The sequence below is a fragment of the Mercenaria mercenaria genome, chromosome 10, assembly GCF_021730395.1.
Source record: "Mercenaria mercenaria strain notata chromosome 10, MADL_Memer_1, whole genome shotgun sequence".
Taxonomy (NCBI): Eukaryota; Metazoa; Mollusca; class Bivalvia; order Venerida; family Veneridae; genus Mercenaria; species Mercenaria mercenaria.
In genome coordinates this window covers 38,309,632-38,327,102 of record NC_069370.1, presented here as the reverse complement: position 1 = coordinate 38,327,102, position 17,471 = coordinate 38,309,632, and the positions used below count along the sequence as shown (strand labels likewise).

General features: G+C 37.0%; 1 protein-coding gene across 1 annotated transcript in view; it reads left to right on the top strand.

Annotated features, from left to right (window-relative positions):
• The window catches only part of LOC123561866 (uncharacterized), a 32,788-nt gene that overhangs the window by 7,880 nt on the left and 7,437 nt on the right, over positions 1-17,471 (top strand). Inside the window, exons 3-7 of the mRNA XM_045354533.2 lie at positions 3,841-4,710; positions 7,996-8,142; positions 10,188-10,911; positions 11,227-11,363; positions 16,466-16,583. Of these exons, the coding sequence (XP_045210468.2) occupies positions 3,841-4,710; positions 7,996-8,142; positions 10,188-10,911; positions 11,227-11,363; positions 16,466-16,583 (1,996 nt within the window). The remainder of the gene's footprint in view (positions 1-3,840; positions 4,711-7,995; positions 8,143-10,187; positions 10,912-11,226; positions 11,364-16,465; positions 16,584-17,471) is intronic.

Here is a 17,471-nt window from a genome sequence, read left to right as displayed (position 1 = left end):
CACCCTGTGTCCTACAGACACATTCTAGTTTAACTTAAAGGTGGATAATCAGATTTTGGCCATGTAACGGATTTGTTCGAAACTTTAGCATCTGATCATTTACACTCATTTATGTTCACTTAACACTTAATACAAGTTAGATTTTCACTGGAGGTATTTTTAAAATTTCATTTTCCTATCCTGGTTGCCCAACCAAGATAGAGTTATTTTATCATAAGTATAAATTTGATAAACATACTTTGCCTAAGGAAATGTATAAATATTAGACATATTGTAATATATTTGTAAAATATTTGCATTAAAAATTATGTATTTAGATGGAATTCATTAGAAACGCAAGTTTGAAAAATTATTATTACCTCCCTTTGCCTATCTTGGTTGCGCAACCAAGATAGATTGGAAATAAATGAATTCAGAAGCTACACACAGCTTTTAAACTTGCATTTTGGTTCAGATTGTTCAACAGTTGATATGTCTATCAAATGCAAATGTAAAACTAGACATTGTATCGAAATAAAAAGAAATACCCAGCTTTTTATATACTTTCATATTAAAGGGGAGTAATTACAAAATTTAGCACGTTTATGACAAGGGACATTACTCTGTCAGCAATATTTTTAGAGTTATGCCCCTTTTATCTTAGAAATTTGATAATGATAACTATCTCTGCAATGCATTGATGCACTGGATTCAAACTTCACACATGTCTTTACTTATTAGGGTCAGTAAATATAGTAACAGGTCCAGGTCCTAGAAGTCTAACTTGTATTTTAACAAAATTGTGTGCCTTTTTATACTCAGAAAATTCATTTGTACATACAGAGTACACTTTTCTGCCTCTGTAAGTACTTAGGGGCGGGGGGGTGGTGGGGGGGCTATTGTATTGAAACTTCATACATGTCTTGGGGTCATTGCATGCATACGGTCAGAGCTGTGTTAAGGATCAATGTATAAGGCCGGATATCTTGACTTGTATTTTACAGAACTATGCCCCTTTTGTACTTACTAAGTGTGTAAATATTGCATACAAATTTCTGCCATTTTAAGTACTTGTGAATTACAGCAGGTTTTATAATTTTGACACTTACTGTGACATAGTTGTAATAGTACTATTATAAAATCCATTTTTTTTGACAAGCCTTTTGAATAGTCAAGTGCGCTATCATCAGACAGCTCTTGTTTTAAATGATATCTCTTCAGGAATGTTTAGTTGGAAATTGGTTTAAAGTTTGTCTAGATGTTCCTTGATTGGTCATCTTCCAAAGGTCCAGTTCAGATTGTTCTGTTTGGTTGCTCATACGGCAGCTGCAGCAAAAAATAGAAAAAGCTTCAAGGCAATATCTCCTAAACCTGTAAACTGCTGGTCCAATTTTGAAATAATTTCATAGAAATGTTTCTTTTGTAATGCTCAAACAAAAAAGTTCCAAATAACTCATTAAAAAAAAAATGGTCCCAAGGGGGAGTGTTTTATTTTTCATTGCATGTATGTATATGTTATATCAATTTGATGTAGTCCTTACCATCATGATAAAACAGGTTCAGAGGTGCTCTATATCCAAAGGAGAATTATTTCAAGAATGTTTGAATTCTTACTTTTTTAAAGCCAATAAGTATGTTGCTGTTGTCTAGAAATTCTCAAAATAGAAGTGCGATGAAAATGACCAGATCTATAGTATCAACAAGTACACAGTAAATATTAAAAGAAGTCAAATCAAAAGAAAGTATAATTGAGCCGCGCCATGAGAAAACCAACATAGTGGGTTTGCGACCAGCATGGATCCAGACCAGCCTGTGCATCCATGCTGTTCGCTATTAGTTTCTCTAATTCCATTAGGCTTTGAAAGCGAACAGCATGGATCCTGATCAGATTGCGCGGATGCGCAGGCTGGTCTGGATCCATGCTGGTTGCAGACCCATTATGTTGGTTTTCTCATGGCACGGCTCAATTGTTTAAACAGAGATTTAAGTTTTGTCAGTGTTTAAAACAGCTTTATTTTTTGCTCACCTGAGCACAAAGTGCCCATGGTGAGCTATTGTGATCATGCTGTGTCTGTTGTCCGTCCGTCAAGTCGTCCGTCCGTCGTCAACAATTGTGTTTAAATGACATCTCCTCCAAAACCACTGAATGCAATTTGATGAAACTTGGCCTTGATATTTCTTGGGTGGTCCACTACTGAAGTTCTTCAAATGGTTCTGCTTGGTTGCACGTAGGAGCTGCCGAAACTAAAAATAGAAGAACTTCAGATGACATCTCCTTCCCTATATGTATATAGTGGAAACTTTAAAAATCTTCCTAGTATGAAACAGCTGCCCCTATTTTAAAATAATTTAATAAAAATGGTCTTTGTTTGACCCTCTACCAAGATTGTTCAACTTATTCTGATTCGTCATAAAACATGGTCGCCAGGGGGCGTGGTCACTTTTCCTTATATGTATATAGTGGAAATTTTAGAAAATCTTTCTGTGTGGAACTGCTGGCCCGATTTTAAAATAATTTTACACAAAAGGTCCTTGTGTGACCCTCTGCCATGATTATTCAAATTATTTTGATTCACCAAAAAACATTGCCGCCAGAGGGCTTGGTCACTTTTCCCTATATGTATATAGGGGAAAATTGAAAAACCTTGCGTGAAACTGTTTGCCCTATTTTAAAATAATTTTAAACAAATGGTCCATGTGTGACCCTTTACCAAGATTGTTCAAATTATTTTGATTCATCAAAAAACATGGCTGCGAGGGGGCGTGGTCACTTTTCCCTATATGTATATAGCTGAAATTCTAAATAACTGAGCCGCGCCATGAGAAAACCAACATAGTGGCATTGTGACCAACATAGATCCAGACCAGCATCCAATAGGCTTTGAAAGCGAACAGCATGGATCCTGACCAGACTGCATGGATGCGCAGGCTGGTCTGGATCCATGCTGGTCGCAAAGCCACTGTGTTGGTTTTCTCATGGCGCGGCTCAAATTATCTTTTTGTGTGAAACTCCTTGCTTGATTTTAAAATAATTTTACACAAATGGTCTTTGCATGACCCTCTGCCAACAATGTTCAGATCATTTTGATTCGTCAAAAAACATGGCTGCCAGAGGGCATGGTTACTTTTCCCTATATGTATATATAGTGGAAACATTAAAAATCTTTTTGTGTGGAACTGGTCCGATTTTAAAATAATTTTACACAAATGGTCCTTGTGTGACCCTTTACCAAGAGTGTTAATATTATTGTGGCTCATCAAAAACATGGCTGCCAAGGGGCGTGGTCACTTATCCCTATATGTATATAACTGTTAGCCCAATTTTAAAATAATTTCACACATATTGTCCTTGTGTGACCCACAAATATTGTTAAATTTTTTTATTCATTAAAAAATATGGCAGCCAGAGGGCATGGTCACTTTTCATCAACAGTTTCTTTAAACAACATCTCCAAAACCACTGAATGGATTTTGATGAAACTTTACACAAATGTTCTCAGTGTAGCCGTCTTTTAAAGTTGTTCAAATGGTTCCGGTTCATTGAACATACAGTCTTTTTGGTTAGAAATAGGTTTTCAGCTATCATACTTTAAAAATCTTTTTCTCTAGAGTTTTGATATTTGGCATGTGATATTTATTTCAGGGTGTGGCTCTCTATCATAATTGTGTGTGACATGTATAATATAGGCTAACATAGAAGAAACCTAACTTTGTACTTGTACGTTACACAAACACACTTGAAGCCTTGTACACAGGTTAGCGCTTGAGGGTCAATGACCCTCTAGATTAATGAGTTCTTATTTAGAAAAATGCTGGAGTTTTTAACAAGTGATAATGAAATTTTTCTGTTCGATATTTAAGGTTGTTAGATGCAGTGCTTTGAAATGTCCGAAATTTTCAAGGAGACAGCTGTCAGACTCTGTAAAGGTATTGAGTCGTCGTGAAGAATATGACGGCAAAGATGAGAATCCTTCCACCAGAAAATCTTCTCCAAAGAAACTTTTCTCTCTAGATGATATACTTGAAGAGGAAGGAAGTGTAACAGGAGATAAAGAAAAGCAGGTTGCTAAAGGTGATTCAGAACCGAAGGCGAATAAAGAAGTCTTGCAGAAAGAGGCACAAGATGTTAAAAAACTTTCCACTCTAGATGATAAACCTGAAAAGAAAGGAAGTGTTACAGTAGGTATTGAAAAGCAGATTACTAAAGATGATTCAGAACAGAAGGCGAATAAAGAGGTCTTGCAGGAAGGTGCACAAGAAATGGAGTTAGATGATGCTAAGGATCAACAAGAAGTTAAAATTGAAGAGAAACCAAATATATTAACTTTAGATCAAGAACAGTGTGACAATGCAAAAATCGAAGATGGCAAAAGTAGTAAAACCGTTGAAGTACTTGATGAGGTTGAAGATGTTGAGAAACCAGAATTAGGCAGTAGATCTAAACATTCACTGAAAGAAGAAATATTTGTTAGAAAAGAAATAACACTGATTAATTCTATCCACGATCATAGCAAACTTTTAGATATGCTAGATTTTTATTTTCATAAAAACTTAAGTGTATCCAGTAAGAATGCACTGATAGTTTGTGTGTTGAAGAATTTAGAAAGGCTAAATGTGTTTGACCTTGGTGAAGAAACTGTTAAGGCTTTGCAAAATCATCTGGACTATAAATCACAAATAACAAAATTTATCACAGCTCACCTTTTGAACATCTTGGATTTCTTCATGAAGGTAAGGGTTTACATAGCTTTTTTGAAATATCTTGGTTAGTAGAGCTTTTGTTGTCCTTTTCACTGGTGTTGGCATCATTTTTACAGAAGTTTGCATGTAACTAGGTGTCTTAGAAACTACGTCTAAAGCCAAACTCTTTCAAACTTTACATGTATCTTCAGTGTCAGGAGATTACATCACAGGACAAGTAACACAAAACAAGCTTATATTTTGTCATTATTATGTCCCAATTTTTGTGCCTCCACACATTTATGTTGTGGTGGCATATAGTATTGCTGCTGTCCGTACGTCCATCGGTACGTCTTGAAATTTTGTATGTCCAACACCTTGCCACACTGTTAGCCTGATTTGCTTCAAACATTTACCGATGAACAAGCTTGATGTGCAGATGACCATAAAGGAATTTTTTTTTCTGTGAATATTTTTACTGCAGTTATGACCCTTTGATAGTTTTTGTTATACAGAGGATGGCACAGTATGTTGGAGCATCACAATTCTAGTTGTTTCACTGAAGATTTGGATGTTGTGTGGGGGGGGGAGTCAGATAGATTTGCTTTGTCCATAGATCTCTTTTTGTTGTGTATTTCTCAAAAAGTATTTGACTTGGAGTTATCAAACATCTTGGTTACGGTCCTTGACTTCTAAAGTGAAAAATTTGCATAAGGGTCTAAAAGTTTGTGTTACACTTACCTTGAAAAAGTGATTGATAACTTAAAATGTAAATGAAGATCCTTTGGAAGCAAAGAACACAACCAAGTAAAAATAATATCAGAAGCGACACCCCTTACACCCACATGCACGAGCTTAAGTCAGACTGTATAATCCATAAACTTCGAATGCCACCTTGATCACAAAGGGCCAGAAAATACAACAGTGAATCCAAACTTCCTAGAATTGTTTACTGTCTAATGTTGTGCAGCTGGGGTTTTGTTTGGGATTTCACTTAACCAGACCAAACACATGGCCATTGACTTAATCGAGGATTAGGTATGGAAGGGCGTTTAGTTAACCTATGTTAAAAGTATTTGAGTATTTGAGTCACGAAACTGTAGAAATGTTGTTCAGTGTTTGAAGTTGTGCACCTGGCGTTTTATTTGGTGTTTGGACAGTGACAGGAAGTTTGGGCACCAGTGTCTTATAGACACTTTCAGTTTCTTTTCTTATGTTTTTCTTGTGGTTCTTGGTGATGTTTTGTAGTATCCATACTCCCCTACCCCCACCCCAAGGTAATACGAAAGTTTGCTTGAGTCATGCATTGTCAGCAAGTACAAAATGTAACATATGACTAGAGGGACTGAACGTGGGGACACCATTCCATTGCCATACTGGGGATACACGTCTGGTTAACTTAGGTTTGCATGTATTAAAGTAGAGATAGAACCTAAGTTTTTCAAATCATAGGTTTGAAGTTAAAAAGCTTTGAAATGAAGACAAATGTCCATATATTTCTCCAAAACAGAAATATAGACAATATTTTAACCAGAAGTGTGGAGTTATGAGCATTTAATATTTTCATGTTTAAGAAAATTTTGTGATCAAGGAAATGTAACTCTTCTCAAACATGGAGAGCATAAACATCAAAGGGACATAATATAGTGAATATTTACTAATTGGGCGCATTTGGTTTAACATTCAACTTTTATCTGGATTGCTAAATAATGATCCATGATACTGTGTGCTAAAAAATTAGAACATCTGGAACAGTCTATTAACAGCAAAACTATGCTTTAGCAGAATGCAAATAGTGAAGCTCTAACTGAGACTCGAACCCAGGACCTCTCACACCTAAGGCAGACACTCTACCACTTCCCTATAACAGCAGCCGCTAATAGCCATGCAGTTTAATTGCCTGGATTCATTGCGTGAACTGGAACAATAATCGGTGACTCCGGATTATCGGCGTATTCGCTTTGTTACTTAACGGCAATTTTCGTGTAAAGAAAAAATATAATCTAATGCTGCCAACGTCATAATCCGTCAAATCTGCCCGAATTTCTCTGACGTGTTGTTCAGAGTATGAACTTACTAACTGGTAGTACCAGTGAAATATAACTTACTCTGAACCTTTTATATTTGCCCTTTTAGCAGCTGTCGAACGGAAAAGACCGTGAGCTTTGTCCAAATATAAGTAATTTTTTTTACCAGGTTTGAGAGGATTTCAATTGAAAGGAAATTACAGTTACAAACTAAATACCTTTCTGCAACACATGGAGTCATTAGCATTCACTGTCAATTAGTATTATGACTTAGATCGAGCGTCATTCATACATTTCAAAGATTATAGACGGAGTCTTTTGTTTACATTTTTTTATCATAACCGGTGCATTTGTAAAAATCACTTTAGTTTGAAAAATCAAAGTATGCGAAGAGCTATGGTACGGTCTCTAATTAAAGTAGGTTTCTCAAAAACTTTCTACTAAATGCTTTCAGAGTCTTTGTATGTTTTTGATATCATGAAGTGACTACTCTTAGCCAGGTCTCTTAACTCCAACTTAGTTTTACAAAATTATGCCCCTTTTTATATGTCAGAAGGGGGCATATTATGTTATGATGCCGGTGTCGTCCATCCGTCTGTCCGTCCGTTAGCAATTTCGTGTCTGTTCTGTAACTCTTGAACCCCTTGAAGGATTTCGATGAAACTTGACACAAATGTTCAACACATTGTGACGATGTGCTGAGCTCATGTTTTGGATGGCTTGCTTTAAGGTCAAGGTCACACTTAGGGGTCAAAGGTCATATGACTGTGTTTCATGTCTGCTCGTGTAACTCTTGAACTGCTTGAAGGATTTTAAAGAAACCTGGCACAAATATTCACCACATCGAGACGACATGCAGAGCACATGTTTCAGATGGCTGGCTTCAAGGTCAAGGTCACACTTCAAGGTCAAAGGTCATACCTTTGGGCGTATATTGCTCAGCATTGTGGTGCTTTTGTTTCAGATTTGGTAAAGTTTTTGTACATGTTAGCTAGTATTATTTGGAAGTCATTTGACAGCCCTTAATTGTTTTGTATGTAAGCTGATATCTCATTTAACATTATTAAGAGGGGAAGTTTGCTGATTCTTGCTTTCATTAAAGCACAGTTGTTGCCGCTTTTGTTCTTGTAATATCACTGTATTCACTCATGTAACTTTTTATTGTGATGAACATTTGAATAATAGAGCGTTGCTAACTTCAGATATTTCTAGAACTCAAAAAATTACATTTATTCTTCTTAACAGGTTTCTTTCCTTAGTATGAATAGTTTGTCTTAACTCTTACCTAAGTTTTTCATAAATTTTAAAGGGAAGTCCAGAAGATAATGATGTAGCATTTGCGCTGTTACATGAGCTGTGTTGGAGGCTAAGAAAGACCCCGTTAAAGCCAACATTGATGATTCTGGAGACTGTCAAACCCAGACAGTCGACTGACAAGAGGAGGGAAGTTTATGAGGTAATTAAACTGTATTCTTGATTATACTCCCCAAAAAGAGTTAAATGAGTCCAATTTTGAGAGTCACCTGTGTTCATCAGTTTGTCAGTTTCACAACTTCTCAGTCATTCTCTTTCCAGTATAGTTTTATAAACATAGAATAATCAATATTTTACACTGTAGAAACAAAATGTGGTCTAAACGCAACTTAATACATCAAGTACTCTGCACAAAACCAGGGTTTCTGCTATTCGCCAATGGCAAAAAAAGGTGGCAGACATATTTTGGAAAAAATGGGGTGGTAGGACACTATTTTTATGCCCCCTTCGAAGAAGGAGCGGTATATTGTTTTGCAGATGTCGGTCGGTCGGTCTGTTGGTATGTAGACCAATTGGTTTCCAGATGATAACTCAAGAACGCCTGAGTCTAGGATCATGTATTTTGATAGGGAGGTTGGTCATGAGCAGCAGATGACCCTTATTGGATAATCATGAAACTTGAATCAAATGATCACCTCATCAAGATGATGTGCAGAACCCATGAGTCAGCCATGTCCGTTCAAGGTCAAGGTCACAACTCAGGGTCAAAGGTTTGAGGCTACCATTTCGTGTCTGCTCTGTATCTCTTAAACCTCTTGAAGGATCACCTCATCAAGACGATGTGCAGAACTCATGAGTCAGCCATTTCGGCTAAAGTTCAAGGTCACAACTCAAGGTCAAAGGTTTGAGCCTTCCATTTTGTGTCCGCTGTATCTCTTAAACCCCTTGAAGGATTTTCATCAAACTTGGGTCAAATGATCACCTCATCAAGACGATGCGCAGAATTGATGAGTCAGCCATGTCGCCTCAAGGTCAAGGTCACAACTTAGAGTCAAAGGTTTGAGCCTTCCATTTTGTGTTCATTCTGTATCTCCTAAACACCTTGAAGGATTTACATTAAATTTGGGTCAAATGATCACCTCATCAAGAACTCATGAGTCAGCTATGTCAACTCAAGGTCATTGTCACAACTCAAGGTCAAAGGTTTGAGCTCTGCATCTCCTAAACCCCTTTTAGGATTTTCATGAAACTTGGGTCAAATGATCACCTCGTCTAGATGATGTGCAGAATTCATGGGTCAGCCATGTCGGTTCAAGGTCAAGGTCACATCTCAAGGTCAAAGGTTTACCCTTTAACTATCCATACCAGTGGCGGGGGATTTAGCTGTCTTTCAGACTGCCTTGTTGATTTTGAGGTCAGTAGGTCAAGGGTCAAGGTCACATTGACCCAGAAATAGTAGAACTTTTGTGTACAATGACCAAATAGTTTCTGTGCCTTGTGCAGTTACTGGATGCAAGGGGGGCATTTCGTGTTCTACGGGCTCTTGTTTATTTTCTAATTTGGAAATTCAGGAGACCTGAGGTCAATTTGACAAACCAAATTTAGAATATCGTTCTATTGATAATTCTAGTGTTTGTAGCTATGTCTTTGAATTACTTGTATATATAAAACTCTTGAAAGAGTTAATTTCATGTCATAGACATTATTCTTACTTATAATGTGATTGTAAACCATTTTTTTCTGATGGCTGATACACATACATAGTACAGCCAATGTCTGTAAAGAAAACAATCTGTCATTCCTGCTGCTGAGTAGGTGCTAAAAGCTATACTTGTGGAATCGTGACATCCGGCCTAAGCAGCCAACACCTTAACCACTTGACCACCACTCCTCTTGCATATATCATTTGAGTTCTAAACGAACTTAAAAATATCTGTACAAATATATTACAGCATATAGTTCATATTACTGAACTTGTGAATTGAGCCGCGCCATGAGAAAACCAACATAGTGGGTTTGCGACCAGCATGGATCCAGACCAGCCTGCGCATCCGTGCAGTCTGGTCAGGATCCATGCTGTTTGCTTTCAGATCCTATTGCAATTAGAGAAACTGTTAGCTAACAGCATGGATCCTGACCAGACTGTGCGGATGCGCAGGCTGGTCTGGATCCATGCTGGTCGCAAACCCACTATGTTGGTTTTCTCATGGCACGGCTCAAATTATTTAATTTAATCTTAAATTGCAGATGGGTAAACAGAGACTATTAGAAATTATTGGAAATGTTTCGAGTCCTCAGGAGCTGCTAATGGCCATGTATCTTCTGACGGGGAATAAGGAAGCACAGGTGCGATTAGAAGAAGAGGCATCCATTATGCTTCAGTCAATGGACTCTGTGCAGACGTACAAACTGATATATTTGCTAGGGTTAAATTTCTCCAAGAACAAGTCCCTAGTTGGAAGGGCTTCGAAACAGCTTGGTTCGCGACCGATTAATCTAGATATGATCAAGTTAAAAAATTTATTCTTTGCTTGTGGAGTGCTGAGAATAAATGATCAAAACCTCTTACGTGAAATGTCAGTCAACATGCTCGATTTTTTGAAAAATGAGGGCCACTTCATAGATAGCGACATTAGTTTGTCAGTTTTACTGTCCTGCTCAGTAATCAGATGGAATTATAAAAGTTTGACCAACAAAATAATGAAGAAATTGAGTGAAGACATAGACAGCTGTTTAAATCATCCTAATAACAAGCTTTACTCTTTAGTCACGTCAATAGGTCATTTAAATTTAATCGAACACAGTGATTTAGGGCTTAAAATTTCAGAACATTTAGTCAGTAAAGGAGTCCGACAAGGCAACTTGTTGAATATGCATCATTCCTTGGCATGTATACAGAAGGCAGACAATGGAAGTGTTCTAGAATTACTGCAGCCTGCCTTTTATCAGCCATTGTTGGATAGCTTGAAAGGTTAGATTATCGCTTTTATTATATTTTGTGTACTGTATTCAGTTAGGAATGAGGTAAGCAAACCAAACCTGGTAAATAAGGTAGCTTTCATAGAAACAAAATTTTTTGTTTTATTTTTGGTAGTGTTGGTCAAAAGTATTGTTACTAAATGTAGAAAAATGGTTTTTAATCAATAATTTAGAATAAATAGCTTTCAAACAGACTGAAACTCAATTGCATTTAATTGCTTTTTGGCAGAGAATGCTTTTTTATAGAAAAAATGTTTATCTCATTTGGTGGGGGATACAAATTCACTGAATTTGCTTGCTCTTTCAGATCAGCCTGCCTTTTTACAGGACAATTTTAAAAGAAAATTGTTAAATTTGTATGGATACCTCAAAGAAGACCACCATAAAACTGTCCCAGACATAGACAGTCAAGCAAAGGAGTGGAGGGATCAGTTACAAGAAAAGGTAACTGTTGATTTTAATAACTTATTTAGGTTAGAACAGTGAAAAAAACCCAGTAAAACTGATAGGGGGTAAAATGGATATGGTGATTTGAAAAGTATGCGAAAAGTGATCATTGTGGAAACTTGCATGAGGAGCAATTTATACTTGTAAAATTTTCTAGTAAGTCTTAATTTACATGAAAACATCTTGTCGTTAAACAAATCAAGAAATGAAAAATAGAATTAACAGGATTGTTTCGTGTCTTGCTCATAAATGTCAGCCATTAAGTATAGATTAATACATGGCCCTGTCAAGGTGATAATATCCAGACGGCTTTAGTCCAAGGGCTAGTTATCTTCTTACAGGGCCATTATCACTCAAAGGCACCGCTCTTCCATGTATTTACCTGTTTATTACATGTTTACCAATAATACAGAAAGGAAAAGTTTTAAAAATTTAGTTTGCCATTTCTAGGGACACTGAAATCTACTGACATATTAAATTGTTTTCAGCCTTTATATAGACTGGCAGATTAGTGTTTTACTTTTTTACATGCAACTGCTTAAAATTTGAATGCATTTATAGCAGAACTTTGTTGGTTATAGTACAGCTTTGAATTAAAAATAGGTATTTTATACACATGACTTAAGCTCCAGATAAGGGGCCTCCATGGCCGAGTGGTTAAGGTCGCTGACTTCAAATCACTTGCCCCTCATCGATGTGGGTTCGAGCCTCACTCGGGGCGTTGAATTCTTCTTGTGAGGAAGCCATCCAGCTGGCTTACGGAAGGTCAATGGTTCTACCCAGGTGCCCGCTCGTAATGAAATAATGCACGGAGGGGCACCTGGGGTCTTCCTCCACCATTAAAGCTGGAAAGTCGCCAAATGACCTATCATGTGTCGGTGTGACTTTAAATCCAAAAAAAAAAAAAAAAGATAAGCTTCAGATAATAAATCTAAAACTGAACTATTCGCTGTTGTGCCTCTATGAAACCTCATGACGTAATTTCTGTTCACGGAATTAAACTTTCCGCTCTGTCAGGGCCATTATTGACAAAAGGCCATGGGGCTTATTATGATAATGCATGAAGCAATACGATAACTGGAGAATTTTCAGCACAAAATTGATATTATTTATAGGTACTCATGTAATAAGTGATTATAGTATGGCTTGGCTCAAAAGTTATTTCCATTATGAGGAGAGATGTGTCATGCTTAACTCTCTGACCCCTTACAGTCAAATGTCAACTGTAAGTCACCCTTACGTCAATGTTCGTGTTGGCGTCCATGTTACAGTTTTATTTGGCATCCTGAGATGACCTCACATGGCACAATACATATTTCCAGGTTTTATTTTGCAAAGTTCTGTATGTAAGCAGGTTTCTCAAAAACTTTTCTTGTATACATAGCACAGTATTGATAGATATCAGATCATTAGGCTATGCATCTGTTGATAAAATAAGTTGCCTTTCTATAGGGGGACTCATTCACTTGTTTTATAGGTATTTGCAATAAGAGTGACTTGCAAATTCAAAACAGTATTGAATATTAATCACTCTTGAATATTAAGCAGACTGACTTGCAAATTGATTATTCTAATATGCTTTTCTCTGTTAAAACACTCATATGCTAGAATGACATCACGTTAACGTGCGGTGACGACAATGTTTTTGTTGCGACCAAGAAAGAGCGCTACTATTATCTATTGTTTTAGATTAAGGGCATGTTAGAATCAAAATAATTTATACCAAAACCATATTTAAACACTATTTATACACTCGGGTGGTAATACTTCGTACAAATAATTTCACTCGGGCTACACCCTCGTGAAATTATTACGCCAACGTATGACCGCCCATCATGCATAAGTAAGTGTTAAAACACTTTTTAGCTCACCTGAGCACAAAGTTCTTATGGTGAGGTATTGTGATCACGTTGTGTCCATCGTCCGTGCGTGCGTCCAGTCGTTCGTTGTCAACATTTGTGTTTAAACGACATCTCCTCCAAAACCACTGAATGGATTTTGATGAAACTTGGTCTTGATGTTCCTTGGGTGGTTCTCTACCAATGTTGTTCAAATGGTTCCACTTGGTTGCACATAGGGCCTGCCAGAGCTAAAAATAGAAAAAACTTCAAACAACATCTCCTAAACCGATGGTCCGATTTTGAAATAATTTCACACAAATGGTCCTTATGTCACCCTCTATAAAGATTGTTCAAATTGTACTGTTTCGTCAAAAAACATGGCAGCTAGAGAGCATGGTCACCTTTTCCTATATGTATATAGTGGAAAATTTAAAAATCTTCTTGTATGAAACTGCTTGCCCGATTTTAGAATAATTTTACACAAATGGTCTTTGTGTGACCGTCTACCAAGATTGTTCAAATTATATTGATTCGTCAAAAAACATGGCCACCAGAGGGCGTGGTCACTTTTCCCTATATGTATAAAGTGGAAACTTTAAAAATCTTCTTGTGTGAAACTGCTTGTCCGATTTTAGAATAATTTTACAGAAATGGTCCTTGTGTGACCCTCTACCAAGATTGTTCAAATTATTTTGATTTGACAAAAAACATGGCCGCCAGAGGGCGTGGTCACTTTTCCCTATATGTATATAGTTGAAACTTTAAAAATCTTCTTATGGGAAAGTGCTTGCCCGATTTTAGAATAATTTTACACAAATGGTCCTTGTGTGACCCTCTACCAAGATTGTTCACATTATTCTGATTCGTCAAAAAACATGGCCGCCAGAGGACGTGGTCACTTTTCCCTATATGTATATAGTGGAAACTTTAGAAATCCTTTTTGTGTGAAACTGCTGGCCTGGTTTCAAAATGATTTTACACAAATAGTCCTTGTGTGACCCTCTACTAAGATTGTTCAAATTATTCTGATTCGTCAAAAAACATGGCTGCCTGGGGGCGAGGTCACTTTTCTTTTCTGAATCAATAATAGCTAGAGCCTTGATATTTGGCATGTGATATCATATTTGTAATGTTTACCATAATTGTTCAAATTATTGCCCTAGGTTCAAAAGTGTGTGTGACATGTATATAATATAGGCTAACATAGAAGAAACCTAACTCTGTACTTATACACACTTGAAGCCTTGTACACAAGTGAGTGCTTTAGGGTCAATGAGCCTCTTGTTTTGCTATAAATTATTTCTTAATTATTAAGCAGAGTGACTTGCAAATTGGTTATTCGAAAAACTTATGAATATTAAATACTCCTGAGGTCAGTGCTTCTACCCAGGTGCCCGCTCGTGACGAAATAATGCAGGGAGGGGCACCAAAGCTCCTTCCCCAGTAACACTACCAGTAAGCGTGTGTAGTACAAAACACGGTTTTTCCATCAAATATTGTTCGCGCACATACCAATAGTTACCGTATTACGTAATTAAAATCTGCAAACAGTCTAAGGACTGTGTAAAAACATCATCAGTCGGTGTTTACTGTGTGAAATATCATCTTTAAATATGTATTTACAGCAGGTCAAAACTAGAAGTTAAAGGAATTAAAACCGTCATAATGTCTAGTTCAAATTTTTGCGCTTTCAAAGTTTTGCGAGCTTGGGCAGAAGTCACTTGCAGTTTTAGCTCACCTGAGCCAAAGGCTCAGGGTGAGCTATTGTGATCGCTCAGCGTCCGGCGTCCGTCCGTCCACACTTTCCTTTAAAATACATCTACTAAACCACCAAGCCAATTTTGATGAAACTTCACAGGGATGATACTTGGATGGTCTTCTTTAAAAATTATTCAAAGAATTGAATTCCATACAGAACTCTGGTTGCCATGGCAACCGAAAGGAAAAACTTCAAAAATCTTCTAAAACCACAAGGCCTAGGGCTTCGATATTTGTTATGTAGCATCATCTAGTGGGCCTCTACCAAGATTGTTCAAATTATTCCCCTAGGATCAAATATGGCCCCACCCTGGGGGTCACATGGTTTATATAGACTTACATAGGGAAAAACTTTGAAAATCTCCTTGTCCAAAACCATAAGGTTAAGGGCTTTGATATTTATTATGTAGCATCATCTAGTGGGCCTCTACCAATATTGTTCAAATTATCCCACTAGAATATAATATGGCCCCGCCCTGGGGGTCACATTGTTTCTATAGACATATATAGGGAAAAACTTTTTGTTAAAAACAAAAGGGCCTAGGGCTTTGATATTTGGTATGTAGCATCATATAGTGGGCCTCTACCAAGATTGTTCAAATGATCCCCCTAGGGTGAAATATGGCCCCGCCCATGGGGGTCACATGGTTTATATAGACTTACATATGAAAAACTTTAAAAATCTTCTTGCCTGAAACTGCAAGGCCTATGCATTTGATATTTGGTATGTTGCATTGACTAGTGGTCTACTACCAAAATTGTTCAAATTATGCCCCTGGTGTGGAAGAGGCCCTGCCCTGGGGTCCCAAGTTTTACATAGACTTATATAGGAAAAACTTCAAAAATCTTCTTGTTGGAAAGTTCAAGGCCTATGCCTTTGATATTTTGTATCTATCATTGCGTAGTTGATCTCTAACAAGATTGTTCGAATTATGCCCCTGGGGTGAAAAGAGCCCGCCCCAGGCGTCACTTGATGTATGAGTTATATAGGAAAAATCCTTCAAAAATTATCAGATCATATTTCCTAGACTGTTTAATTATATTTACAGGATGACCCCAAGTGATAAGGTGTCACCCGACTCTGACCTTGACCTACTGACCTACTTTCTTGTGTTTTAAGATACAGCCTTGAAATTTGGACGACATGTACAGTTTTGCACACCAATCTTAAAACTGACTTTCAGTGACCATGAATATGACCTACTGACCTTCTTTCTTGTTTTTTAAGCTTTAGCGAAGAAATTTGTTCAAGCAAGCAATTTAACTCAGGTGAGCGATATAGGGTCATCATGGCCCTCTTGTTCAAAATGTACTTGCATTTTGCAAGTATGCGAGCTTAAATTATAATCCTGAATAAATAAATCTATACTCCTGAATATTAAGCAGAGTGACATGAAAAGGAGGAAAACCTCTGCGAAAGGTGACTTACAAAACAAGTGACATGTAAATATTGCTATGACAATCTTTTCTTGAATTTTTCAATCCAACTTCTATTTTTAGACCAAGTCTGTACCATTATACGGTCTTGCTAAAGTTGTGAGTGAAGTCCTGACTGACATTGCACCACTTGAGAAATACACAAACACCAATGTTGTGACCAAGTATGGATATACTATAGGTTTGTTTCAACAGTGTTTATTTTTGCAAAATTGTCAATGAGTTTATTATTATTTTTTCTCAGAACTTGAGCATTGTTTCTGTTGTCATTTTGTAATTTTTGTAAAACATGTGCAACACAGGTTGACCACGCCTTCATTCAGTGTGAATTTCCTAATAACAAACTGTATAAACTCACTCTGGTCAAAATATATCTAGGCACCCAGGAGCCACTAAATTTGAACAGGGTTTTTAACCTTTAGCCTGCTGGCGGCAAGTGCTTCTGTCTACTCTATGCAGCCAGTGCAGACCAAGATCAACCTGCACATCCTGATCATGGTCTGCACTGTTCGCCATTCAGTTAAGTATGTTTTTGGTAAGCACCCCTTTTAACAGTTAATGGTACTGTCCAAATTGAAAGATGGACTAGTTCATTATAGAAATTTAGCAGGGTAAGGGTTAACAAATTGTGGCTTTTTTTGTGAGATGTACATGTAGGTTTACCTTTTTCGACATTCTAAAGATATCCAGAGATGGTAGTAGGATCTATCTGAAGTTTTCAGATGTCTTTGATAAGGTCAACTTCATGGCCAAAAATGTGTTTTTTTCCCTATGTAAATTTCTGTCCCATGAAACCTTTTGGGAAAAAAATGAAATATTACAGAATTTTTACATAGAAATGTTGATTTGATGTCATCTAAGATATCATGACTGTATTTGATGAACAACCTGTCAACAAATAAAGACAAAATTGAATTTTTGAACCTTTTGGTTTTCAAAATAGCAAAAATTTACAATGGAAAATTCCATATCAAAATTTTTTTTTTCATTTGATAATAAATTTATTCTTGTAACCAGAGGTCTGATGTGGTTCCCCAGCTCATCTTCAGTACCATGGTGAACCTCTGAT